This window comes from Lacerta agilis, chromosome 4 (assembly GCF_009819535.1).
Source record: "Lacerta agilis isolate rLacAgi1 chromosome 4, rLacAgi1.pri, whole genome shotgun sequence".
In the NCBI taxonomy this organism is placed as follows: domain Eukaryota; kingdom Metazoa; phylum Chordata; class Lepidosauria; order Squamata; family Lacertidae; genus Lacerta; species Lacerta agilis.
The window spans coordinates 35,581,236-35,609,112 of record NC_046315.1 but is presented as its reverse complement, the minus strand read 5'-3'; the positions used below and the strand labels follow the sequence as shown (position 1 = coordinate 35,609,112).

At 40.2% G+C, this 27,877-nt stretch overlaps 1 protein-coding gene across 1 annotated transcript in view; it reads right to left on the bottom strand.

Moving 5' to 3' along the window:
* NECTIN3 (nectin cell adhesion molecule 3) overlaps nucleotides 1–27,145 on the bottom strand; it is a 30,012-nt gene extending 2,867 nt beyond the window's left edge. Inside the window, exons 1-4 of the mRNA XM_033146702.1 lie at nucleotides 27,084–27,145; nucleotides 9,584–9,880; nucleotides 8,391–8,508; nucleotides 4,520–4,671 (exon numbers count right to left, since the gene is read on the bottom strand). Of these exons, the coding sequence (XP_033002593.1) occupies nucleotides 4,520–4,671; nucleotides 8,391–8,508; nucleotides 9,584–9,746 (433 nt within the window). The 5' untranslated portion in view covers nucleotides 9,747–9,880; nucleotides 27,084–27,145. The remainder of the gene's footprint in view (nucleotides 1–4,519; nucleotides 4,672–8,390; nucleotides 8,509–9,583; nucleotides 9,881–27,083) is intronic.
* Nucleotides 27,146–27,877: the final 732 nt, after the last annotated feature.

Genomic DNA, 27,877 nt, shown 5'->3' with positions numbered 1-27,877 from the left:
TGATATTAGGTCTATGCTACTATTATTATGCCACTTGTCATTAAGTAACATAATTCACTCACTTTCATCAGTGAGTTGTTTAATTCTTTATGTATTAAGTACATTAAATGAACAAAAGAGAAAGCAGAGGAATTTGTAAAAATGGGCATACTACATAGATGAACATAGGGATCTTGAACAGTGGTTCCCAAACTTTTCTTCCAACAGACCACTTGAAAATTGCTGAGTGTCTTGGTAGACTACTTCATGATTTTTCCCCTCTGCTTGTAGTAGCAACTGTAATGCACTGTGCTAAATGCTGTATAATTTTAATCATATTTTAATTGCTTCTTTTTCTTATAAGGACCACAGTTTGGGAACCCCTGATCTAGAGTAATGATGTTTAGTTTAAAAAGGGGTGAATAAAGTTCTCTGATACTGCATCAAGTAGGTGAAAAAGATTTAATTAGTTTCTATCATTTTCCGAAACAGAAGTATCACCAGGCTAAAAAGAAAAAAGAAAAGGGGGAAATCTGGAAACATGCTGAAATTGCGGTCTTGAAAATCAGGTTGCCTTTTGATCAGGGTGATGTCAGGGAGCTTTTTCCTCCTCCTCCTCTTCCACCCCACACCTGTTCTACAGTATACCAAGCCAGTCAACAGAATTTATTTGCAGCACACCATGGGCCTCAGTAGGCAATCAGAAGACCTTCTGCCCACACTACTTGAGAGACAGGGAGCATTGTTGAGGGAGTGGCTGTTGAGTCTTTCCATGATCCCAGGCCAAGGCATGCAAAACAGGCCAAAGCTGTGACAATGGCAGGTGCTTGGTGGCTTCCTCTTCTTCCTTTAGTCCCTCCATCTTTCCTTTCAAGGTCACATCAGAATTAGATGCTAGAGGGCAGAGGAATGATGGGACCTGAAGCTTGTGGGCTGCTCTGGACTGTCCCAGTAAGACAGCAGATAAATTGAGGAGTGGGAAGAATAGAGGAAAGTAAGTCTATGTCCAGCACCCCTCCCTCAACCTTCCTTCACGGCTTTTTGACCCCACTGTTGATTATTATTTTTCTTTCTACCCATTACAAGCTGACAGGTATATCTGCCAACCAAGGATGACACCTGATGCATCTGATGAGTTTTATTTCATGAAACCTATGCCAAAATAAATCTGTTCATCTCTAAATGTGTACAAGACTGGTTTTGTTGTAGCAGACTGTTACCCGTCTGGAATTTGCTTTCAACAGCCGGTTCCCTATAAACTTCCTTCAGAGACTCTTCTCCTTTCTTTTCCTTACAAGCAACTCCATTCCTTCAGTCTTCTCCTTCAATCCCTACTGATACAGGACCTTTCATGGTCCCAACCCACTTAACTTTAACATACTCCAAATCCAAAACTTCATATAATGAGAACCCATGCATTATTACACATGACTTCTGTTCAAATACAAATGCTTATAGCTTAACTGTTGCCTAAATTAAATAAGTAGCAAAAAGACCAAATACTTATAGGAACAATTTATCAACAGGAAAAAACGTATGTGAATATTCAACAGGAATTTACATATAGATATAACATGCATGATTCAACACTTCATTTGGGTGCAAACCGCTTCCAAGCATGGCACCACCATGCCACTGTAGAAATCAATAAACAATAGTGGGTGCGCACTCCCACAAGCAGCTTTGACTTGCTACAAATCATAAACCCACATACCTAGAAGAGTGACATCTATGAGATGGCATATATTTGTGTCTGTACGTTTAATACTTTGTTTAGGGATAAGACACTGTCAAATGCTTCAGCTCAGGCCAATAACCTCCAAAATAGCTTGAGTTAGCCCAAGTCTTGCACAAAACACTGCGTGGTCTAACAGTAGCTGAGACCATGCTTGATCCAGCAACCTGTGACTGTGCAAAAAGTGTGACCTGCCAAAATATAACTGCTTGAAAAAAAGAGGTTTGCATGCACTGGAGTTCAAAATCCAAATGCCAGGCATTAAGCTCTGAAAATAGTGAACATATAGATTATGAAGAGTTGGAATATTAATGACTAACGTGAATTTGAACATGTAAGATAAAGAGGCTGGTCCTGGAGGAAGAACTGTGAGGGGAGAGACTCCATCAGGCAAGGGCTTCTTCCAACTGCCTTGCCCCACCCTCCAGTCTCTGTTTTTCAATTTGTATTGTATTATTTTATGCACTGTGGCTTGCCGTTGTTTTGTTGATTGTAGTTTCAAAATTATTTATTGTAATTGTTAAGAGTGGGTTTCTGTTATTTTTTATATGCTGCTATTATTATTCTATACTATTCTAAACTCCTGCCCACCTAGCAGTTCAAAAGCATGTCAAAGTGCAAGTAGATAAATAGGTACCACTCCGGCGAGAAGGTAAACGGCGTTTCCGTGCGCTGCTCTGGTTCGCCAGAAGTGTCTTAGTCATGCTGGCCACATGACCCGGAAGCTGTATGCCAGCTCCCTCGGCCAGTAAAGCAAGATGAGCGCCACAACCCCAGAGTCGTCTGCGACTGGACCTAATGGTCAGGGGTCCCTTTACCTTTTACTATTCTAATGATTGTTGAACGTTACTTTATTTGATGGCTTATTTTAAAGCTATGTTTTATTATCACGTTTTTGTATTGCATTAGATTGTTATAAGATATACAGTACATTTTTTGTTTCTTCAGCTTGTAAACTGCCTTGAGTATTGTAAGATAGAAAGGTGGTATACAAATTAAAAGTGATGATGATGGTGATGTTTTCAGGGCAAAGTAACTACGTTTATCTGTTAAACAACTAAAAGTGAAGATTTTCAGTTAAATGCAATAGATGCTGTTATATGTTGTATAGGATGTTGACTGTAACATTTAGAACAGGATAGCCAGTGTGGTGTAGTGGTTTGTTTGCAAACTAGGGCCTGCGGAGACCAGGGTTTAAATTCTCAGTCAGCCAATAAGATCACTGGAGGTCCTTGGGCTAGTCACTCACTAACTTACAGCTTAACTTACCTCACAGGGGTATTATGAGGATAAAATGGGAAGAATTATGCATGCTACCTCGAGCAATAAATAAATAAATAAATAAATATCCAAACATACAAATAACATCCCATTATGGACTTAAATATTGTCTTGTACATAAAACATAAGAACATATATCTACTTCTTGAGAAGATCAAGAGTAAAAGCCAGACTGCAGGAAATCCTTATATAAAGGATTTAACCCTAAACTTTAACAGTTTTCATTTTTTTCTACTGTAATTGAATGTGCATATCAAGTTTGCTTTTAAAAGAATGAACAATGCAACTGTTGCAGATCTGCCATCTATTTTTCTGCACTTCGAAGTATAGATCTTTTCATAAATCATGTTCACACAGTAAGAATTCATTCTTTTTTGTGGCTTCTCACAATTTCTTTTTCTCTTAACTTCCTTGAACCCTTTGGTATCATCAGTAAATCTGGTTACCTCACTGCTTACCCTAACCTAATTCCAGGTCAGTTGTGAACAAATTTAAAAGCACATATAGCAAAACTGATTTTTGAAGGACTCTACTTCTTACATCCCTTCCGCTTCCAAAAAACTCTTCAGTTCCCTGGTCTCTAAGGCCCACCTGCTCTCCCACCCTCCTGTGGCTCTCCGGTTCTCATTATATGTCTAGAGAGAGGTTGCTCTTCTACTGCCACGAATTAGGCAGGAGGTAATCGTCACTCGGTAGGAGACTATGTGGGGAGTAAGAGGAATGAGATGCAAGCACTGCTGAAATGAAGTTTCCAGAAGGCTTCTCTCTCAATCTGTCCATTCCTTTTGCCTCCCTTCTTCCTGTTCTCTCTCTTCCTTCTCACATACAGCCAGCCTCTCAGCCCACCCATCCTTCTTCCCTTTTTGTGTGTGCCACAGCTTCATTCTCTAACTGTCATTTATGTATTAACATGTGCATGCAGTGAACTGCTGGTCTCAGTTACAGAAAGACCAGGGGGCAGAAAAGTAAGGAGGCACTAGATGGGCTGTTATGCCAAGGCTACGCCCACTGGTAATCCCCAGCCCACAGTACAAGAAACACTACCTTAAATTATTGTTAAGTACATTTAAAACTCCTACTTAAAACATCATTTTCCCAACTTCTGATTTCAACCACAGCTGTGTTAACAGTGAAGAAAAGTGTACTGGTTTGCTTTCAGAGATCATACTAGATTATGTCATGTCAATCACCTTTACAAGAGGGCAAAGATTTGCCCACTTACAGCCCACTTGTGTTCTTAAGGCTAATCCAAAGTCCTTTCGCTCCAGCTACTATAAAGCCAACCATTATTTCTGTCAGCATTGTGTGCAGATACATCCCTATATTTTTGCTTACCAGTATATAATGTATATCCCATGCAATAGAAATGTTCTTACAAGGAACTTTAAGTAAACTGGATGATGTTCTCTCAAGCTAATAGTTAAAATGAAACATTAAATAACACACTATGACCATTATATTGCTGACCTATCATTAAGAGGTTTGTTCAAATACTGAAGAAAAAAAAAACACCCAGTGACTTACCTAGTATGTAGATAGTCTTTTGATCACTTTTTTGGCCAAGTGAATTAGCCACTGTACAAACATAAGTTCCAGTATAATTATATGTCAATGGACTGTTGAAATGCAGAGTATTGTTTAAAGGCTGTAAACCTTCAGGCCAATGTCGATCCAACCTAAATCACAAAGAGGCATTTTTGAGTGTTCCAAATCTAATAATTTTATTCAAATCAGATAATTTTAAATAGCTAAGAGGTTCTCCTTCTCCAGAAGCAAATAAGTTCATGTGCAGAGTATCTCAAAGTAAGAGGAATAAAAAACTGAATTTCACAATTATATTTAATATGAGAACTGAAGGAGTTCAGCGGTAATTTTGTTCATGTATTCTAAAACTAACATAGAACCACTGAACAGTCTTAGGTTTCTGTAACACTCTCTTCCCTCAGTTTCCAAAACAGAGTTCCATGATAGGCAACTGTGAGAATCATGAAGACATACAAAGAAATATACAAGGATTTCAACCGTCATGTTTTGACATCCTGAAATTCTGCTCAACTACTGTACTGACTTCTAAGATCCCAGCAGACATTGCCACAAACATTGAGACTTTGTCATACACATAATAGCTAGTCATTTGCTTTAAAATATTGGTGAGATGTGTACAATGTCAGATTTGGTATTAAAACAATTCTCTCGTCAGGGTGCTGAGCTGAGCACCAGTTTAGCCTTATGCCCATTTTAAATAATGTATATTAAATTCTAGTCAATCATCTCACATCACACAATTAAGTCATATAATATTAATAAAGTTCAATCATATAATATTACATAAAGCATCATCTAAATGACTACGAAATAATTTACTTTTTATGCCGTACAGAATACATGCTCGTAGCTCCTCATTTGAACCTCTGCAAAAACTCATCAATGTTACTCAGTACCTACATGCCAGTTATATTAGCTACAAAGCTGCTTTTCTTTCATTTAGGGTTGGCTCCAGAATTAGGAGAGCCTTCAGCAAAGTGCCATTTGGTGAGCCCTTCTCCTACACCAGCAAGCCAGCAGCTTATCAGATGGCATGGTGAGTGGATGTGGGATGCCTTTTAAATTTCTCACAATACCTCCAATGTAGCATAACAACTCAATCAGTCCATTAACTATTCTATAAGTATACATGCATATCTCTGGCAAGTTCAGCATAGCAGTGTAAATCTTTTATTTGCTTCATACATTGAGGTACATGGCACACTGACAAAACTGAGGTAGAGAAGAGAACAGAGCATTCTAAATCTCTTAACTAGTTGCACCCAAGGACCGCCCACTCCCACCCCCATTTAAGTTACCTGTTCACATTTGTATATATTAACGTAAACACCATGAACATAAACCGAACATAAGCAGAATTTTGCTACAGAGCAGAAGCAGGTTCAAAATCTCATTCTTGGTTACCAACACTTTAATTCAAACCAAACTACTACAACAGTAAAAATGTTAAATGTCTCGTTAACAATGTTTAACGGATATGTAATAAGATCAACTGCAGCAAGATTACAGGATGTGAAGCTATATCATCTTCAGTAATAAAGTACCTTGCCCACAATGCAACCGAGGAAGAAATTAAGGCTTCTCAAGAGCATTTAATTATATTTTCTTCTTGCTGCATGCAAGCGCTACACAAAGGTGGCATGTCATCATTTAATTCACCTACTAAACTAGACCTGGTCTCCATTAATGTGAGCCTGTGTACACACCACGTATTTAAAGTGCATTACTTCCCCCAAATAATCCTAGGAAGTGGAGTTTGTTCAGGTGGCCAGGAACTGTAGCCCTGTGAGGGGAAACTATGGGGAAAGCCATGTGCTTTAAATCTATGGTGTGTACACAGCCTCAGCCTAACATAAAGGAAAAGGGCAAATGCCGGGCCACAAGGAAAGAATAACATGTAGGCCTGCCTGGAGGAGGGCAGAGCCTACTGATATAGTTACGGTATATGCTCCTGATTAGTGACTTTAAAGACTTATATCACTTCATCTTCTGTCTTAAGTTATGGACGGTGTTTCTCAACATTAGATCGGTGTTGTTGTGATCCAAAGTTGCAGGGGGGTGGTCAAATAACTGTTATTTTTCTGCGACGGGGTCCCTAGAGCTGCCCAATCAGCATAAAAGGGGAGCTTTTAAGCCAGTTATCCTCCAAAGCGACAATGAAAATACAAGGTGCTTCAAGTTTCAAAAGAATGGTTTGGATGGCTTCAAAATCAGGGGCAGAAGAATTGAAAATGTATAGGTCGCTACTACTAACATCCAAACTCAGTTCCTCAAATAGGACACGTTTAGACCTTTAAAAAAAGAAGAAATAAATCTTCCATTGTGCTATATCTGGAACTGCATTTGTAGTGGTGATTTCATTACTACAAATATATTGACTGTACTTTCAGTCAGCATTTTAACTTCAAATAATTTGCAGAGCCAGCAAATTAAGATGAAAACTACATTTAAATTGATTATACATAAAATGACATTAAAATAAAATTAACTTTAAAATGATGCAAGGCAGCTATTAACTAGTTATGGACAGGATGCAACTTTTTAAAATTTTATTCAACATTTTACTCTGTTGTATATTTATACCATGAAATAATAGATCATAGATTACTTCTGAATCAAGTATAATTGTCGCCCAAAGTTAATCCATTGCAGCATTTGTGTTTAACATTAATCATGACTCGCAATCCCCCAACAAAATACTAGCAGCTTTGCAGAAATTCAAAAAGCCATCTACTCTCCAAAACTGCTATACATAAAATCAATAGATCATTCGGGGGGGGGGGGGACTATTCTACAGTTTATACTGGAGCCTGTTATGTTTGTTGATAAATTCAATGTGGTAATGTATTACTAATTAACAATAAAGCATACTATTTTATTCATAAATAATTCAAATTGTGTCTTTCTCTTACACTGTTAGCATATGCAGGAGATGGTTTTCTTCTGTGAAAACCAGTGTTGCATTCTCCTTGAAAGCTTTGAGTTGTGACAAATACAGTGGTATCTCGGGTTACAGATGCTTCAGGTTACAGACTCCGCTAACCCTGAAATAGTACCTTGGGTTAAGAACTTTGCTTCAGGATGAGAACAGAAATCGTGCGGTGGCAGCAGAAGGCCCCATTAGCTAAAGTGGTACCTCAGGTTAAGAACAGTTTCAGGTTAAGAACGGACCTCTGGAACAAATTAAGTTCTTAACCCAAGGTACCACTGTATGCTGCTTAAAATATTTCTCTTGCTAGAACAGACCAAGGAGCCATCTAATCTACAATTCTGACCCCCCCCCCAAGTGACCAGTCAGATATAGTGGTACCTCTGGATACGCACACCTCCGGTTGCGTATCCTTCAGGATGCGAACGTGGCAAACCTGGAAGTATTTTTCTGGGTTTCGCTGTGTGTGCATGCACAGAAGCGCTCTACCGCAGCGCGTGCATGTGCAGAAGTGGTCCCTCTGGTTGGGGAAACCTCAGGATCCGACCAGAGCTCTGGAACAGATCCTGTCCGCAACCGGAGGTACCACTGTACTTCTGGAAGATTCAAACAGCCATGCTCTGTTTGCTCCAAGCATTTGGTAAATTAGAGGTATATTGCCACTCAAGATGAACATTTTGACTGTTATGGTTAATAGCCATTGAATAACCTATTTTCCTTGGATTGGCCTTATCCTTTAAAGAAGTCATGTATGCTAAGTGCTACTACCACATCTGATGGTAATTAATTCTATAACTTTGCAATTTAAATTAACTATTTGCAACATTGTGTTCACAGACTGATACATATTTAAGAAATTAAGATTCAGAATTGAAAAATATTTTACATTTTTATGAATGCCAGAATTAAACAAGAACTTACCGGCTCCATGTAAACTCCATTGGCAGTGGATTTGCATCAGCATTACACCTGAGTAAAACATTCTCTCTTCCAATATACCAGTTTCCATCATACCCAGTCACTGTAACCTCGGGAGAATCTACAAGCATACATAAACGTAAGCTACTATGGAGAACAATCTGCAACCACAAGTAAGACTTTGTGGAATCTAGCAACTTTAAACAGTCCCCATCTAAATTATTTTCTTAGCTTCTACTGAATACCTAACCTACTCAGATTTCACCTTCTGCCTGCTTGCCATCTTTGCCAACCTGCACTGTCAATAGAATCTGGACATAATACATTTGATTCCGTTAAGGAACACATTCTTAAGTGAAATTGTCAATAATAGGGCTGTTAAGAAACCATCTTGAAATTCTCAAAACGTTTAACATTATCTAAATTAGATACTATTTATTGCACTTTATCTGCACAGATCATATATACAACTTCAAAATGTATTTGTCAGGAACATATTCTAATAAATAAGCATTAAGTAGTGGAAACTATCCTACAGGTTATGAATTTCAGTTAACCTGGAATTAAATTAGAATATGGTTGCCATGAACCCCCTGAATTGATCCCCCATCCCAGATAACTGCTGTTATTCTAGGGCACCCTGTAGCTTGAAGTTAACACATAATGTATTTCACACTCTTATTTTGGGTCTTTGAAGTATCAAAACTTCAAGTTACATATAGACTTAAGAGTTTAACATAATTATTTCCTACTTGACTATATAGTCAATAACGACCAGATTAAGATGTTAATATGGAATAATTCAAATGTGCTGTGCAGTGGTCCTGACCATTTAAGCAATCTGATCAAGGTATTTTTGGGAGAAGCAACATTATAAATATAGCAGAACAATAAATAAGTTACCTTGGGATGGGACCCAAATCAGAATATGAAAAAGAGCAATTGCTAGCTACTAGCAACTTCTCAAGGTAGGATGACTTGAGAAAGGAAACATATTGTCAACGTTCCTCCTTGTTCCCAACCCAGGGCTTTTATTTTTAAAGGGTAAGGTCTAAGTCAAAGGCTATTTAGAACCCTTTAAAGGTATTAAAAGGCTGGAAATATTTGATACCAACAAGATATCCTACCACTTGCAATATGAAATGTTTTTAGAGGACAAAGTGATGAGGACAGAGAACATATTGCAACTTACTTACATTGAATGTCAAGCACATACACCATTCTAATCTCCTTTTCCAAGGCTGGATGTTTCACAACACATGTTATATGCCTTCCTCTAGCAAATCTTGTGGGGACCAGTTTGTATTTACTCTCCACTGTCACAGTTTCATTGGGATATGAAGTTGAAGTGGATTCCATTTCACCAAGACTACCTTCCCAGAGAACCTCTGCAGCTGGTTTTCCAGTGGCTGCTGTGCAAATTGCGGCAAGTGTCTGATTGGCACCATCAATTAAAGCATTTGGTCCCTTTTTTAGGCTCACGACTGGTTCAACTACAGAAAAATATATAAGAATAATTTATTTTTGTGCCCCAGCCACTCTGGACAGCTTCCAACATAATCAACAGAAACACCCCCCCCCCCCCGCAAGAGAGCACCACACATTAGAAGCATCCTGATATAGGGCTGGCTTCAGATGTCTACAGAAGGTTGTATAATTATTTATCCTTTTGACATCTGATGGGAGGGTGTTCCACAGGTCAGGTATGACTACCGAGAACGCCCTCGACCTTATTCCCTGTAACTTCACTTCTCACAGCGAGGGAACCGCCAGAAGCCCCTCAGAGTTGGATCTCAGTGTCTGGGCTGAACAATGAGGGTAGAGACTCCTGCAGCCACATTCTGGATTAATTGTAGTTTCTGAAGTCACCTTCAAAGGTAGGCCCACACAGAGCACATTGCAGTAGTCCAAGCAGGAGATAAACAGGATATCTACCACTATGGTGAAGCACTGGGCAGGCAGGTGGGGTCTCAGGCGGCACACCAGTTGGAACTGGTGAACAGTCGTCCTGGACACAGAAATGACCTGTGGTTCCACAGACAGCTGTGAGTCCAAAATGACCGCAAGGCTGCACACCTGGTCCTTCAGAGGCACAGTTACCTCATTCAGGACCAGGGAATTCTCCACACCTGCCCACTCTCAGCCCCCCAGAAACAGTACTTCTGTCTTGTTGGGATTCAACCTCAATCCATTAACCGCCATCCATCCTCCAACCACCTCCAGATATTCAACACAGACATATATAAATACTGCCAATTACTATATCAACAATCTTCCTAAATAGTTTCTGGAAGGGCTTCCAGCCTGATAGTGAATGCCTTTCACATAGCTTCTTTTTTCTATACATTGTTATGGTAACTAGTATGACATTTATTCGATGTTATCTGCAATTTTATTTCAAAAGAAAAGTGCTCTAGTAAAGTTGACTTATTGTGATAATTCTTCTTAGATGTACAAATTGAATAGAGCAGGACACCACGTAGTCCATCACTGCCTACCTGAATAATTAGTCAGCTAGTAAACAACAAGTAGGTGAGCAGTGCAAAACTATTCTGTACAGTTCAATAGGGCTTTCTTTTGTCAGGTAATTAGACACAGTACCATAATAGCTCAGTTCCTAATCAGATCAGTACAGCCACCTTGAATTGAATAAACGTCACATTTATAAGAAATATGAGGATATAGTACATTCCAATGGGAATATCTGAAGATAAATATTAACATTAATAGAGACAAACTGTTACTGCCCACTTAAGCAATTAAACCTATTGCCAGAGTCAAGACGTGCAGAGTTCTGTTACAGTTCCATAGTTTATTCATAGCAAGTTCCACAGTTCATTCAAATAAAACTAGGGGACTCTTATACAATGCCTTGGATATTGGCAAATAGTGTATCTAAGGGTTTAGTCTGGTCCTCCATGCTATTTCAATATCTACATGGAGCGTCTGGACTTAGGGATTTAGAACATTTTGTCAACAGTGTGCAGTTTAAGGGTACATGTATTCTTATTTTCATCAGACATTAGAAAAATTGTTGATGCCCAGAACTAAGACAACAATGCTCCTAGTTAGACCACACACCCCTAGGGATACAGTCTATTCTGGATTGGAAAGTAACTCCTGCCACCGAAAATCAGTGTTGCAATATGGGGGTACTCCTGTTTCCAGCTTTGCATCTGAATGCAAATAGTGATGTGTCCATTCCTGAACAGATGTACTTTTACACAAGGCTACCTGAAAGAATCTTAAGAAACTTTTTGAGTGTTCACCCAACAGCTGTACTAGTTGTTATTTTGTTTCCAGGTAGCATTCAAAGTCTTGGTGCTTACCTTTATTCCTAAACTGTATGGGTCCAAGATACCTTCTGTACCAGCCTACTGTTCCTAAATTTTTTGTGAACAGGCCTTTCTCCTAGCATGACTGAGGTGAGAGATATCATTTTCCATAGCCATCAGACTGTGGAATAACTTACCCGGTGATATTTGTTTGCTACCCTCCGCCCCCCTCCCTTTGTGCTTTCTGCCAGAAGGTTAGACCTTTTCAGTTTTACCAAGCACTTTATTTTTTAAGCAGTGGACCTCATTTTAGGAAGTTCAACCAAACACCCATTTTTAAATGGTTATTTTCCTTTGTAGCAAGCCCTCCCGAGCTTCCACTGGAAGAATGGGGTATACATTTCCTAAATAAACCCATTTAAAAATACAGTAGAGACTTGAACCAGAGAGGAAAGTTTACATAGTCAGTAAGCCTTCCTTCCACCCCCATCCCCACTGCCCCCCTTAAACACTTTGCCCCCAGAATGCAGTGGCGTTGTTCAGGGGGCTGCAATGAAGGGGTAATTGTAAGAAATTTGGAAGAGGCAATTTGCAAATGCTAATTCTGAAACAAAGTTAGATAGTACTACTTTTTTGCTTAGACCATGAAGTATGGTGCCATTTAAATTTGTTTTGCTATCTACATCAATAGTTAAAATCATGATACAATACTCAGGATGTTCATAGACAGTCTGTGTTTCATAAATCTACTGTATAGAAATCTACTACAAAGCAGTGATTGTGGGTACACACACCCCTCTCCACCATGCCTACAGCTCACAAACAGGCTAGTCACACAGGCACAGAAACAGACACACCCCATTCTAATGATCAACCCAACAACCAGGGAGGGAATGATTTACATCACCATCAGAGCAGTGCACCCTCCCCAACACTGTGTTCCCTGAAGTTTTTCTTTCTGCTACTGTCAATGTCAGTAGGGGTGGAACAGTTTAACGCATATGTTAACCCACCCCCTGCATGTTAATATTTGGTTTCCTGTGAATTACTACTGCAAAGATTAAATATGGTTTCTAACATTTATTGTTGCAGAGAAAGACTGAAAGATAAGTTCTCATGAAGTAGCAGAAATTCTTAGCTTACAGTAAACTACTTCAGCAAGAAAATATTGTCCTTTACACTCTGGGCACTGAATAACTGCTGTTTTAATTTCTCAGTCATGCTAGTTAAACCACAAGTCTTTCTTCACACTACTAGATATCTGAAAACAAAATGATGGTCCCAGTCTGATGACAGTGCTTGTCGCATGCTGCTCAATCCTAAACAGCAGGGGTTTCCAAACAATTTTCACCTGAAAATTGCTGGACATTTCAGTGGACCACTTATTGATCTTTCCTAGTGCTAGTTATACAGTTGGCTAACATCCCTGCTTCCCTCTCCTCTTCCCCAGCCTCTTCCTGCCACACCGCCCCATCACCCCATAGGAGATAAAGCACAAAGGGCAAGTTTTCATCTTAGAATCATCTACACAACAGTTCCAACAGAGGAAACTTACAGCCATTCTTCCATTTTAACTCATTTGCATTTTAAGGACAAAAAAAAAGCTACAAGTGTTTCAGAGAAAGAGTACTTGACTCATCACACCATTTCTCAACTTGCCATAGATGAACCTTGTCCACTCCCATCCTTCCCTCTTCTTTTCTGTCAGAGCTTTTCTGCTTTGGTTTTGAATTTTGGATTAACCACAGTATAGAGCTATGTCCACACTGTAGGTAAGCAGCTTCATAACCCATGATTTAAGATGAACCTCAATTTGTCAGATGTGTACAACGTAAATTGGGGTTAATCAAGAACAGAAAATGAAGCTTAACTCTTTGCAGCTGCACATGAGAAGACTGCGGAGAGTGAAAACCACAACTTGCCTAGGTTTGTTTCAATCACAATAAATTTTGTCCAATACATGTTTTATGAGCGCTTGTGTGGAATGCCTTATATATTATGCTCTATGGAAAAATAATCATTTGTTCTAAATAAGTTAATCTGAACATTATGGTTCATAGATTAAGAGTTGTTGATAAATTCTGTGTGATAAGAGAAACCAGGAAAGATAAAATTAGGAACATTAGATTCAGAACTGATACAGGATTAAGACAAAGTACTTTAAGTTGCATACTGAATAAAGAAGCACATGAAGTTGGATTTTGAGAAAGACAAACAAAGATCAAAGTAAATAATCTATTTTCAATATTAATAAATCAACTGACTAAACCTGAAGGATTACTGGGGGAGAAGATTTGAAAACTCTGAAATAAGTTTGGTCAACTTAGTAATGGAAACTAAGTGAAAATGTATTTAGTCAATGTCTTTGCAAAATGAATGATGGGGTAAGTAAAGGGTTTAAGAAGAGATGGGCCATGTTTTACTTATTTTCAGCGACTGGAAAAATGACAGAGTAGATCATAGACTGATAGACTCTGCTTCATGTAGGGGACTGCAGCACTTCTTTGCAATGTTCCAAGAGGTCATATCAACCAAGAATAGGCAGGAAATGGTCTGAAGACTTGTCCACAGCAGCTATTTTCTTTGGAAACCACTATTAAAATTCACAACCTCATCCTGATATTGTTTCTTCCTTGAGCAAAGTAAGAATGTCTAAATGAAGTACTTATTTGTAATGTACCTTGGGATGACTAGACAATTACCCTTAAATAGATTTACATGCAACTAGGACTACTGTCTGCCCTGCTAAGTCTTAACTTGGAGACGGTCTCATGTAGATCTACACTGATAAAAGGGGTTTAGAGGCAAATATTTTACAGATAAATCCAGGCAGGTAGGGTGAGACCTAACTCTTAAGTCAATCAGCTTGTAAAGGGTTGCAGCCAAGTTATATGAAATAATAATCATCATTGTCTAATCTAATACTTGTAAGAAACTCCCTTGGGTGTGATGCATTATTACAGAAACATACCACATCAAGGAGGTATAAACTTTAAAAAGCCTGTGCCTTCCTTATCCCACAAAGATGGTGGGTGTGGAAATTAGCACTTGGGAATAGGACCAGTGAAAGGAACAGGATCGAGAATTTCCAGTACACTGTATTTAAATTGTACTGACCAATATTTTTCTTCTATGAAAATACCTTCATTAATAGGATCAGAATTAAAGGCAGGGCATTTTATTACAATCTAAAGGAAAAACCTGTAAAATGCAGAAACCAAGATCCAACTTACTATATATCTGAAGCTGAATATAATGTGAACCTTGTTAACACTTGTTGCGGACTCCTCCTAGAAGATCACTGTTTTATCTAAGCTGTCTGTAGTTACTTCATTTCACCCCTATTTTGGAAGTTGCCTTCTAAATTCTAATCTTATAACAAAGAATATCCTATATCACAGCTTCATCCAGCTTGCTTTAGCTTACCAGAAATGATTTAAATGTCAACATTTGCAAACAAAGGGGTTAAACACAAATAAACAATCTCCCCATATTTGGAAAATACTAAAGTTAACATTTAAAATAATATTGATAGAAACCATGCAGGTTCTGCCTATTCACACTGCAGAGCAATTCTTAATGTTTTCCAAACACACCAACAACTGTTGATGCCGTAGTCACCAGGGAAAGTTCCTGTGGCAACAGCAGTGCATTCAATAGGAACATATTCTACGTTCTGGGTAATTTCAGAAATGTGTTGTCCTCTGATCAATACAAAAATCTACTGGTGGAGGCAGGCATCAAACAGCAAACCAGGCATCACAAATGTTACCACAAAAATGCTAAGAGGGTGTACAGCATTATGTAGAATGCTGTAGCTATTTTGTGAAGGCTACATTTATTGCTAAGAATTAAGCTTTCTAAAAGAGAAGAAAACATTTTGTTGCAGTGCACAAAGGTAAAAAAGGAAGCATGGGATGAGGATGCTTCGTTTTGATTAAGATCAAGCGCCTTCTCAAGAAGCATATTTTACTAGAACAAATTACAAGGACTGCTAGAACCAATTCCTTATATTTTATAACATTCTGTGAACAAAGAAAAAAAAACTTGCTAAGGACTTAAAAAAACGAGGACACACTTCTAACTTAGCCACCAGCAACCTAGTCAAGAGCGTATACAGCTTGGGCCCAGGCTATCTGAAAACCTCCTTATATAAAACTGCCTATGTACTAAAATCCTCAGGTGATAACTTCCTCTGAGTTCCATCAACATTAGAAGCATTGGTGCTGGTGGGACATGAGACAGCCTTTTCTGTGGCTGCTCCATCTTTGTTATCCTTCATCAGCAGGATAGGATAAGTCTTTCCTACCAAGACAGGCCTTTGAAAACAAGGCATAGATGATGCTGATCAATAGTCTACTGTCAGGACAAAATGAATTTTAATTCCTGGTTTAAATGTGTTCTGATGTATCTTAATTATTTGTTTTTAACTAGTTTGTTTTAGTTATTTTATATTTTTTTGTTTATTGTCTTTTAAAATGTTGTAAGTCACCTTGAATTCCAACTTCGGAAAAGCTGGAATCTTTGTATATAAAAGACTACAAGCAGCAACTAATAAATATGGGAAGGACAGTACAAGGAAATTGTCCAAGTTATTTTAAGAGAGGGCATGTAGAGAGATTTCAGGGGCTAAAGTTAGTTATCACACAGCACAGGTACAGGATGGAAAGTTTTAATGGGTTAGTCAAAATAAAACAGAAATTGAGGAATATGCTTTATGCCAGGTTTCTACGGTAGCACTGGAGCTATTCTCAAGGTAAATAGGGTAATAGGAACACAGGTATAATATACATTAATGTACCTAATTAGACTGCCTTCTAAAGGAGAAAATCAAATAATTTTCCTGAAGCTGTTCTATCACTGAATATAGGATAAGATTTTCACCAATTAACTCTTTAAAAAGGAAGGGTTTTTTTTAAAGGAAGATCAGGGTGGGGAATCTGCCTTGCATGCAGAAGATCCCAGATTCAATCCCCAGCATCTCCAGGTAGAGCTAGGAAAGGCTCCTGCTTGAAACCTTGAGGAGCTGCTACCAGTCAGTGAAGACAATACTAAGCTAAACAGAAGAATAGTTTGACATGGTATAAAGCAGCTTCTTACAGTATGTTCCTAAGCTACAATACTAATTGTTGTGACTTCGCACACTCCAATAATTTTGTAATACAATCCAACTGAACATTCCATTTCCAGACAATAGCATTCAAAACTAATTCAAGGAAATACCTAGCTAACTAAAATTATTCTACACAAATACTTCACAGAATAAAACATATTTTCTCCATTCATTGAAGAAGCCCCTAGTGAGCATGTGTGAAAATATCACCAAGTAATGGCAAAACATCAGCTCAGTAAACAATTTGTTACCAAGGGGCTAGAAGTATTTATATATTTTAAAAATATATAAACAGCCTTTCATCCTGAGATATTCCAAGTCAATGAGCTAAACTATAATACAGTAAAATAGAATTAAAAATATAAACTAAGAGGCAATGATTATAAACAAACAAAAATCAGTCAGAGGCCATCAAACCAGTTTAAAATTAATGAGCAAAGCCCATCAGATTTGAATTGAAGTGTTTTGAGATAGCTAGTATACATGGAAGCAGCAAATATACATGGAAACAGTACATATACTGAAACTATTATTGGTCCACAGCACCCATGCAATGCCCTCTTCTGAAGCTCTCCACTGTAGGGGAAGACAGGAATGGTAATCAAATGGTCTTTCAGGAAACCTCATTGGTCATTACCATTTTCATAATGCCAAACCAGTTTATCTAGATATATTTAGGTATATATTATACTGTCTTTTCCCCCAAGAATGATTCCAAGGTGGTTTACAAGAAGCATAAACTTTAATCAATGGAAGAAAAAATCCACCTTAACTGAAACACAATGAGGTATGATATAGCCAGAAGACCAGGAAGAAGATAACATTTTTTCCAGTTTGAATCTCCACTGTTTTAGTTAATTTTCTAAACAAAGCAAGGACTTTCAAGATGTACTGAAACAAAAGTGACAATTCTTGTGCTGAAACACATATTGCAAACTCCAGTTTTAATATTGATCTTCAAAACATGTAGGTAGAATACCTACAAAATAAATAAAAAATAAGCATACCCAATACAGCTACAGTTGTTGATGACTGGGAACTTCCTAGAGGAAAAGTAGCTGCTTTGCATACATATTCTCCAGAATCAGAGAAGGTAATATTTGTTAGGATGATTGATGCATCTGTAAGTGAGGCATTCTTAAGAAATACTCTTCCTTGATATTCTCCTTGAACGGAAAATCCATAATCAGGATGATGTACAGCAATAGTCTGTGGAGTCTTTCCATGCATCTTCTCCCATGTAATTTGTGTTAATGTTTCATTTATATCAATTATGCATTTCAGTGTAACATTCTTCCCCCATACTGCTCTCACACGTGGATCAACTTTTGGTCCAGCTAAGGCACCTGAAGGTGGAAAAAAGTAGAAAGAGAACAAAATGTGAGTCATTCTGCATCACACATTATTCCTGTATGAAAATTTGTTCTGTGATCATTGAGTCCACATGTATTTTACCATTTTGAAAGTTTAGCTGCTATTAATTGCAATTTCTCACAACAGAATTACTACCTTTATTTATCCGGAATTTTAGCAATTATTTGCTTGATATATTACAATAAAAAGTTTAGTGCAGATGACAGAAATTTGAACATTACCATACTTTCCTGGGATACTGGTACCTACACATATTTGCAGACTACTTCTCTGTGTTCAGAGAATATCAGCTCTGCTCATGCAACAGACTTTGGCTTGCACAATGTATTTTCTCCCTCACTGCTGCAATGCACTCCTCCCCTGGGCACCCTTCCCCATTGTTTGTTTCTTGGTTTGCACATAATGCTAATCTGCAATTCTTTGAAACCAGAAGTAAATCTGGCAAAAGTACTAATCTCCACCAAGTGGCAGGAGAAGGGTAGTTTCTGAGGCTCATCCACATACCACTAAACCATGGCTTAAATGATAGCAATGGGCACAAAACAGCTATGAACCCATGTTTTCTGCCTGCATAAAAGGTGCTTTGAATGAGACAGATGTTGAGATTATGATGACATTATTAGCAGCAGCAAAGCTAGAAATAACAATTAATTGGAAATCTCTGGTTATACCAGATCTAATGCAATGGTGTACAAAAATATAGAATATATCTTTTCTAACAAAATTTACATACTCTGTAAAACATCTAGAGAGTTGAGCTGATTATAAATCCCATCCTTTCATAAATCTAATAACTACTAGAACGCAAAATTTCAAGACATTAGATCTAATTTGAAATGATTTTAAGTGCCAGTACTGTTTTTATTCCCTTACATAATTATTGATATGGAATTATTTGATGACTATATACATAGTAGAGTTGTCATTTCTTATCACACATACACATGTGCACATAAAGCCCCACTGGAAGATTTGTAGTACCTCAACACAATTCTAGATTTGTTTGAAGTCAGGGTGAGAAAGCAGATTGCACAATACCAGTGTCTACACCATGGGCACGAGAAGGGAGAAAAGCGGTCATTTAAAACAGCAGCAAAGGTTTGAATAAAGCAGGGATGTTATAATAACAGGTACCAAAAGTTTACATCCTCTTGCACCACCTGATAAGACAGGACACTAAATAAACTTCACCAATGAAACTGAAGGTACGAGACTTATATGATCATGCCAACTGCCATCCCAAGTAGTTTTTAAAAGCAAAATGCATCCATGATTAACAGCATTTAACTCCAAAAAATTCACTTTGTGTCTGCAAAGTAACTTAAAGATAATGTTCACAATCCACAAGCCTTATTTTGAACAAGAAGAGCCTTTAAGTTCATATCAATGGAACCAACATTTTGTGATCTGAAATATGAAATCATTTACATGACTGTGGTTGGAAACACTTTAAAATTGAGAGAACTAAGTTTAAAATATAAAGCTGAGTAACACTGACTTCATCTACCAGAGAATTGAATGCTGGAAAATCACCATAGCAACTGAAAACCTGGTCTGGCAACTAAGAAATGACTATCAGCTTGCTAGAATCATTGCATATATACAGGGAGCACCATTACTACACAGTGTTAAAAAGATGGACCCTATTCTAGTTTATTAGGTCAACTGGCAGAATAGTTTGTCTTCATGCATCCTTTAAAGGAATCCTTCAATCTAAATGTGAAGGAAGCAGTGGTTAGAATATTATTTAAAACAATTAGATCCCATATGGGATCTAAGCTTGTCACACAAGTAATGGTAACCCTGTTGCATAAGTTTCTAAATGCAGAGACCAATTATCTTCTTCCAATGTGCCTTCCAGCCAGGTTTCTTATCCTTGTTGTTGACCTACATACATAGCTCAGCAACTTTGGCAAAAACTAAAAAAAAAAAGCTCAACAACTTTGGCAAAAATAAAAAGCTCAACAATTTTTGAAATATGGCAACCCTAATTAAACTAATGGAAGAGGTCAGTATGACCATGGCACATCTTGCTCATTCTTTTATAGTCTTCCTGGAATTTGATGGAGAGAAGTTCTAAAGTTGTGAAGAAAAAGATATGGGCCAAAGCAACAAATTCATACGACAGAAGTTATGTTAGTTATGATAAACCTGACTGGTGTTTGGATATACAACCTGACTTGAGATTGAGTAACTCTTGTTTGGATTGAGTTGTACTCCATGTGAAGGAACAGGTTCACAATTCAAGCTCTACATGAATTCATTTATATACCACATTTCTTTCAAGGAGCTCCTCACAAAAACACTGTGAGGTAGGTTAGACTAAGAGGCTGTGTCTGCCCCAAGGTCACCTAGTGAGCTTCATGGCTAGATGGGGATGCAAACCTCTGGGTCAGTGTGCAGAAGTAGTTTTGGTAAGGAAGAAGGCCAATGCAGAATAGTTATTATATAGCCACTCTCAAAGTGCAAGCCCAAATCCCTTAACCATCAAGAGTTAGGTGTTTTTACTTATTTAACTATTTGCCTTCCAGCATTTTAACAAACCCCAACTCTCTAAACCAGATTGCCGAGACAGGATTGCCCTCTTGTGGTCACAGTTATCTCCTGTCATCTCCTAATACTCTTCCCCACAGGCTCTTTCCTGGAGGGTTCAAATCTGAACTCTCCTTGCCTTTGGGGAAGGATAAGAGGGGAAAACCCAACTATCTCAGTCTTTTCCAATTTAAAGTAGCCTCCCACAACAGTTTCATCACCACTAGAAGCTGGATAAGTTTATCAATGTGATGGCTGCTAACTATGCCACATCATTTTAGGCCCTGCCATATTTTCAGCTAGCAAGGGAAAACTATCTACCACATCCTGCCAAGCTCAATTTCAGTGAACAAACTGAAATTTAATCCAGAGAACTGCTGCTGGAAGTTCTGCTAGCCTGCATAGAGCTGTGCATCATGTCTCAGATTAGGTTGTGATCACCCTGAAATATTAAGTATGCCATGTACTGGATCTAGAAGCACCTTTCTTTGCTCCTGGATGTCCAGGTGGTGCTGGCGTCCAGTAGCATCTTTTACAATCTATGGTTCTGTCTAGAAGAGGCAGATTTGGCCTATGCACCAGCTACACCCAGACCAAACTATTACAGCTATTCTCTCACAAGGTGCAAAAACGGGGAGATGGTCGGAGCATAACACACCAATCCTACAGCAGTTATATTGGTTGCTTATTTGTTTCCAGAATCAATTTAAAGTGAAGGTATTAAACTCTGACACAGTAAAATATCTTCACACACTCATATGAGCCTGCCTGACGTTAGGATCTCCACTGTAGGTTGTACTCTCTGGATTGCCTTTTGTATATATTCAATGTGGGGGAGTGCAAGAACAGGGCTTTCTTGGTGGTGGCATGGAAATGGTGAAATTCTCAATCAATGTAATACAGAACATCCTCCCTTTCTATTTGGAGAAAGATGCTGAAACCTTAAAAAAAAAAACCAGAAGGCAGTTTATAATTGTTACTTTAATGGTACCACCTGTTTCATTCTGATATTAATGCTAAATTTGTATACATATATTATATATGCATGCATTATAATGTTAGCATACATATTTCATTCTAGCAAACTGCTTAATAATTTATTTTAAAAGCAGGATATAATAAATCATTTAAATAAAATAAGCACCAAAATTATTATCCTGCAGCAGCTTTGGTTGACAGCCAAAAACTCCAGATATATCTGTTTATTTTAATAATGTATACCCCACCTTATCAGAAATAAAAATCAAAACCACTCACAAAATAAAACCAATATGATACAACAAGAAGTACAAAGCGGGGGAAAAGTATAGGAGTTCAGAAACAGGACCCAGCAAATCTCTGGGGTGGGCATTCTACATGGTAGCCCTCATCAAAGATCTTGCTCCTAGTAGATGCCTACCGGACTTTACTTGGCAATGGCAACTGGCACAAAGGCCCAGGTGTTGAACAGAGTGATGGCACATAAAGTGGTCCTTAAGACACCCTGTCACAATGCCATGTTGGGCTTTAAAGGTTAAAACCAGTACCTTAAGCCTAGAAACAAAGAAAACTAGCACAGATAATACAAGACTCCAACCATATGTTCTAATCACACAACCCAGGCTAGGCACTAGCATTTTGTATCACATGTTTTTGTTTTTATCACACATTTCTGCAGTAATCTGTAGGTTACTAGGGCATGATTGATGGGTGGGGTTCGACTTAGCCAGGAAGTATCACAGCTAATGTGCCAGCTGAAGCTAGTAAAAGGCACTCCTATGTCCTGATGTCACCTGAGCCTGCAAGACAAATATGCTGGTCAAGGCACAGCCCAAACTATGAACCCAATCCTTGAGGGGGAGTGTAACCATGTCCAGAACCATCTGTATCACCTAAATTCAGATTTAGAAAAATCTCCCACTCAACAGCAGTTTCATCTTGTCTGGATTAAGTTTCAATTTTTTTTACATCCTATCAAGTCTCACACTCAAACAGTTTCAAGATTCCTTGCCTCCTTAGCCTCCAAGGTAAAGAAGAGATAAAAAGGTGGGTGTTACCAACACACTGCTCAGCAAAGTGTCTCTGGAATCTACTCAGCCATTTCATATAGATACTGAAATGCATGGGAAACAAGATCCTCTGCTGCACCTCAGTGGCAGAGCTGCAGTCCCCCAGCATCACCTTCTGCAGCAAGCCCTCCAGAAATTAGTGGAACCATGTAAGGAAAAAAGTCCCCTCCTACACAAATCCTACGAGGTGCCATCAACTTTCACAGAGCTCCAGGAAAATCAACAAGTTTACATTCTCATTTCTCATTTCCCAGCACAAGCGGTCCACTAGGGCAACCAAGATAGGTTCAATTTCAACACCGGGCCAAAATTTTGACTGGAAGGAATCAGTATCATGCAAAAATAACTGGAGCTACTGAAGAGTCCTTCGGCTAATTTGTGTTGATAAATATATGAAAAACTTTCCAGGATTAAAAAGTATGATAGGAAAGAACAAAATTCTCCCTGAAAATTATAGACATGAAACTAGATTCATTTTCACACCAATCATTAAAATATTCAGTGCTACCAATATAAAGGAAGAGAGGAATATGGCTCTCTTGATTTTTTTACTGAAATATTCTAAGTACCTTGACAGATATGACAAGGATTCAACAAGAACTACTTCATTTGGCCACATGCCAGGGTCTGCAGAGAATTTTCACTAAGTAAATCTTTTACTAAAATATCTCAAAAATCTGAATTTGGCTTCCCCCGATTCTTCAGTGTTTAATGTCTCATCATCTCCAGTATGTAATTCAACACATTACAGACTCAATAGCTAGTTTTCTTTGAGGAACTTGAAGCATACGTCTAGGACAAATACTTAGGATTTACTTAGTATGTTTAGAGTACTTTACATACGTATATTATTGTCAGTGATATTTACAAGACGGTTGCAATGTAGGCAAGTTTTACTATAGCCACATTCCAGATGGGGACCAAGGCCAAGAGTGGTTTGCTTAAGGTCATCTACTGAGTTCATGGTAGAGAGACAAGATCTAAACCCCAAACTAGATGTTTCACATCTCAGTATCTTAGGCACAACAATGCTGCAGTCCTCATTCAATTAAGAAAGCTGACTGTCACTTCAGCATCTCCAGGCTGGTACAGCAGAAACACATATATGATCCATTGCTAGCTGGGCCAATAGCTGGACCAGCTTAGGACTCAGCACATCCTTATCCAGCCCAGCTCCATTCCGTTCATGACTGAAATGCATTTAAGGAGTCTATGCTGTCTATCACTGGATTGGGGAGGGGGGATCTGTGCAGATGAATTCAGCTGTATGTTCCTATTTTATCACAACATACATAAGTGCATTTTACCTCAGTGTATGAATTTCTAAACATACTTTAATCTAAAATACACATTTCAAAACACTTTTGGTAAGGTTTGAGCCAAGAACACCACCACCAAATTCAGAGATGTGCACAACTTAAAATGATAGTTACATTATGAATATTTTGATATTGAACAACTTATCACTCTTGGTACCTCCTAGAGGACTAAAAATGTCACATTACCAACCTCTAATTCACAGATAAATACAGATTCTTGGAGGAGGAGCCAGTGTGTGTTAATTTTTCTGATTAATGTCATAATATTGTGATTTGTAAATATCTCGTTTACTTATATAGCTGAACTTGAATACCTCATTACATTAGTCCTTTTGTTGAAGATTTAAAAATGTTCAGATCAAGAGCTGTAAGTAAGTCAACTCAGCTTTCAATTTTGGAAAAAGCTGTGATGACTAGTAATACTATCGAGAGGGATGCAGGTGCTTGTATAAAACACACACACACACACACGAAAATGATCTGTGTCTTAGTTGACCACAATCTTAACATGAGTCAACAGTGTGATGCAGCAGCAGAAAAGTCAATGCTATTCTACGCTGCACCAAGTATACTGTCCAGATCAATGGAAGTCATAGTACTGCTCTTATTTTGCCTTGGTCAGACCACATCTAGAGTACTGTGTCCAGTTCTTGGTGCCACAATTTAAGTCAAGCTGAAACGTGTACAGAGAAGGGTGATCAAGAGTCTGAAAACCAAGCCTTATGAGGAACCATCAAGGGAGCTGGGTATGTTTAGCCTGGAAAGGAAGAGACTGAGAGGAGATATGATAGCCATCTTCCAATAGCTAAAGGGCTGTCACATGGAGGATGGAGCAAGCTTGTTTTATCCTGTTCCACAGGGTAGAACCCAAACCAATGGCTTCAAGTTACAAGAAAGTAGATTCCAACTAAACATCAGGGAGGACTTCCTAACAATAATGGCTGTTCCAACAGTGGAACGGACTCCCTCAGAAAGTGGAGGACTCTCCTTCCTTGGAAGTTTTTAAACAGAGGTTGGATGGCCATCTGTCACGGTTGCTTTAGTTGTGATTCCTGCATTGCTGGGGGTTGGAATAGATGACCCTCAGAGTCCCTTCCAACTCTATAATTCTAAGTTTAAAAAGATCAAATCAACTGAAAACTGCTGCCTTTAATGGAATTTTCACTTAGATATCATGCAGAAATGGTGGTGTACCGTAACACAGAAGGAGGTGAATATAATTACTTACAACCGTATCTAGCACCTGGAAATGTTTATAGAGCCAAACATTAAACAACTGCTTTGAAAGCAGCCAGAAGGAATTTAGGGACAAGGTGTGGATCGTCTAGGAGCAAATTAACTCAAATCGCTATTAAGCACCTCACCTGCAAATACAGTAAAAGATAATTTTAAAAATCATTTCTTAAACTAGCATTGAAAATACAGCAGTCAGATGTCTATAGGATTTCTGGCTTTTTCACAAACTAAGGTAGACATGAAGTGATGTATGTATACACATGGATGAAACGCATCACTTTTCTGGTAAATCCACAAGCATCTGTTGCACCACCCCACTATTATCTTCAGGTGTATACCAGAGTCTGGAGGACTCTGATAAGGGCTGTGGCTGTGTAATGAAAACAGCAGCACTCAGCTGATTTGACTCTCCTTGTGGAGTCCTCCACAGGGGTTGGACTAGATGACCCCCGCTCCCTTCCAACTCTACCATTCTACAAACAGACCCTGAAACGAGCGGTTCCAAGATATTTGCATTTGCTTCAGCACCTGCTGCTCACCATCAAACTGGCTAATGGCCAATTCTGGCAAAGCACACCAGTTGTTTTTGAAATCAGGGGCTTCCCTAAGACGGGATGGGGGGGGGGGAGAGAACGAGACCTTGCATTTAAAAGGGCGGCGGCCACCTACATCATGGCATCGGCCTGTCCTCCCCACAAATCACGGCTGCCCCGTCATCAGCCGAGACAGAACGGAGACGAGCGAGAGCAGCTTCCAGACAGCGCAGCTCCCAGAATGCCGGACGTAACGGTCTCGGCGGCGGCTCCAAGTGACAAGTGGAATCCCAACAGCTCCAACTCCCAGCAACAGCGCCGACAACAAAACACAACAAGGCGGCGGGACACACACGCTCAAGCTCAAGCTTGCACGCCGCCGACGCCGGGCAGAGCAGCGCTCCCGGAATAGCAGATGCGCGGTGTTGGCAACGCACAAATACACACAAACTATTAAAAAAGAGAGAGAAGCGGGGGGAACCTCCCGCCACTGTAACGGGTGGCGATGTTGATCATGCTAGCGCAGCCACGGGCTCGGAAAGCGCTGCCCCCCCCCCTGTGTGTGTGTGTGTGTGTGCCTTTTAATGAGCGCCTTAAGACGCACGAGAAAACGAATACTGTATATATCTCAGCAGAGGAACATGAGATGCAGACAAGACACACCCTCGCACACATCCCTTGCTCTTCGACGTCCCACAACTCTCTTTCTCTTGCCCGGCTTCCCCCCCCCCACTTCACAAGAAGCCCCCCTCGAGTGCCACACCCAGAAGAAGCCGCCGCCGCCGCCCCACACACACACCGACCAAGCTCACCCTCCAGCCGCCCCCCTCGCGAAATGTTGAAAAAGGGGTGGGGGCGGCGGGAAGGACCCTCGAGGTGGATTCCTCCATTTCCCCTCATGCAACGAGGGAAGAGAAAACACGCGAGGCACTTCGCTGCCCCCCCCTCCACTGCGCCTCCGGCCGGGGTCTCTCGCCTCCGGCTTGGCCCACCTCGCCTCCACCGGACACGAAACTTCTCCCGACTAGCGGCTGAGGGAAAAGTTTCCCCGAAGTCCCGCCCGCCACTTCTCCCTCCCTCGCTCGCTCGCTCTTTCTCAACCTCCGTCCCTCCCACAGCGGCGGCCCCTTCGCGCCCCGCGCTCGGACGACGGAGAGAGGGGAGAGGGTGGAGGGGGAGAGGAAACTGGTTTGGTCCGGAGAACAGCCGCCGCCGCCGCCCCCTTCGCGGAAAAAAAGGAGAAAAGTTTGTGAGGCGGCGACTCACCGCAGCAGACGCGGGAGAGGAGCAAGCCCAGCGAGAGCAAGCCGGGCAGGGCGGGCGCAGCCGGGCGGCGGAGGCAACAGCGCCGAAACGGAGGGGAAGAGGACGGGCAGCGGCGGCGGCGGCCGGGAAGAGCCGGGGGAGCGTCCGCCGCCACAATGGACCCGGCCATGCTGGGGGCTCCGTTCTCAGTAGCAGCAGCAGCAGCAGCAGCAGCAACCGCCGCCGCTACGGCTCGGCAGCGCAGCCTCCTCCTCCGCCTCCTTCCCTTCGCAGCGCCGGGTCCGTGTGTCGCTGCGCGGGGAGGCGTCGCGCCCGCCGCCCCTCCTCCTCCTCCTCCTCCTCCCACCGAAGGAACGGGACAGACCATCCCGATCGCGAGGGGAGGGGTGTTGAGAGCGCGAGTCCCCCCCCTCCTTTGTGCCGGACCGAAGCTTCTCTTTCCCTGAACCTGAAGGCCTTTATCTGACCGGATGTCCCCGGTCTGAGGGACTCGACGCCTCCGACGAGGAAGCTGGGCATCTGGGAGCGGGAAGGTGGGAGCGGAGGGTATGTCACAATGGCTCCCTCCCCCTCCCTTTGAGAGTTAGTGGTACGTGCCGCTCCTCCCCCTCCCCTTCCCCACTTGCAAAAGAGGAGGGGTTTTTTAAGGCGGGGGGGGGGGCGAAGAGAGATAATCAGTGCTTCTCACTCTCTGTTTTTTATACTTTCATTTCTAATTTTTTCCCCACCCACCCCCTTTCCTCTGTAGCATTTCTTTCTTTTTCTTTGCTTCTAACCATGGTTGAGTTTCCTTT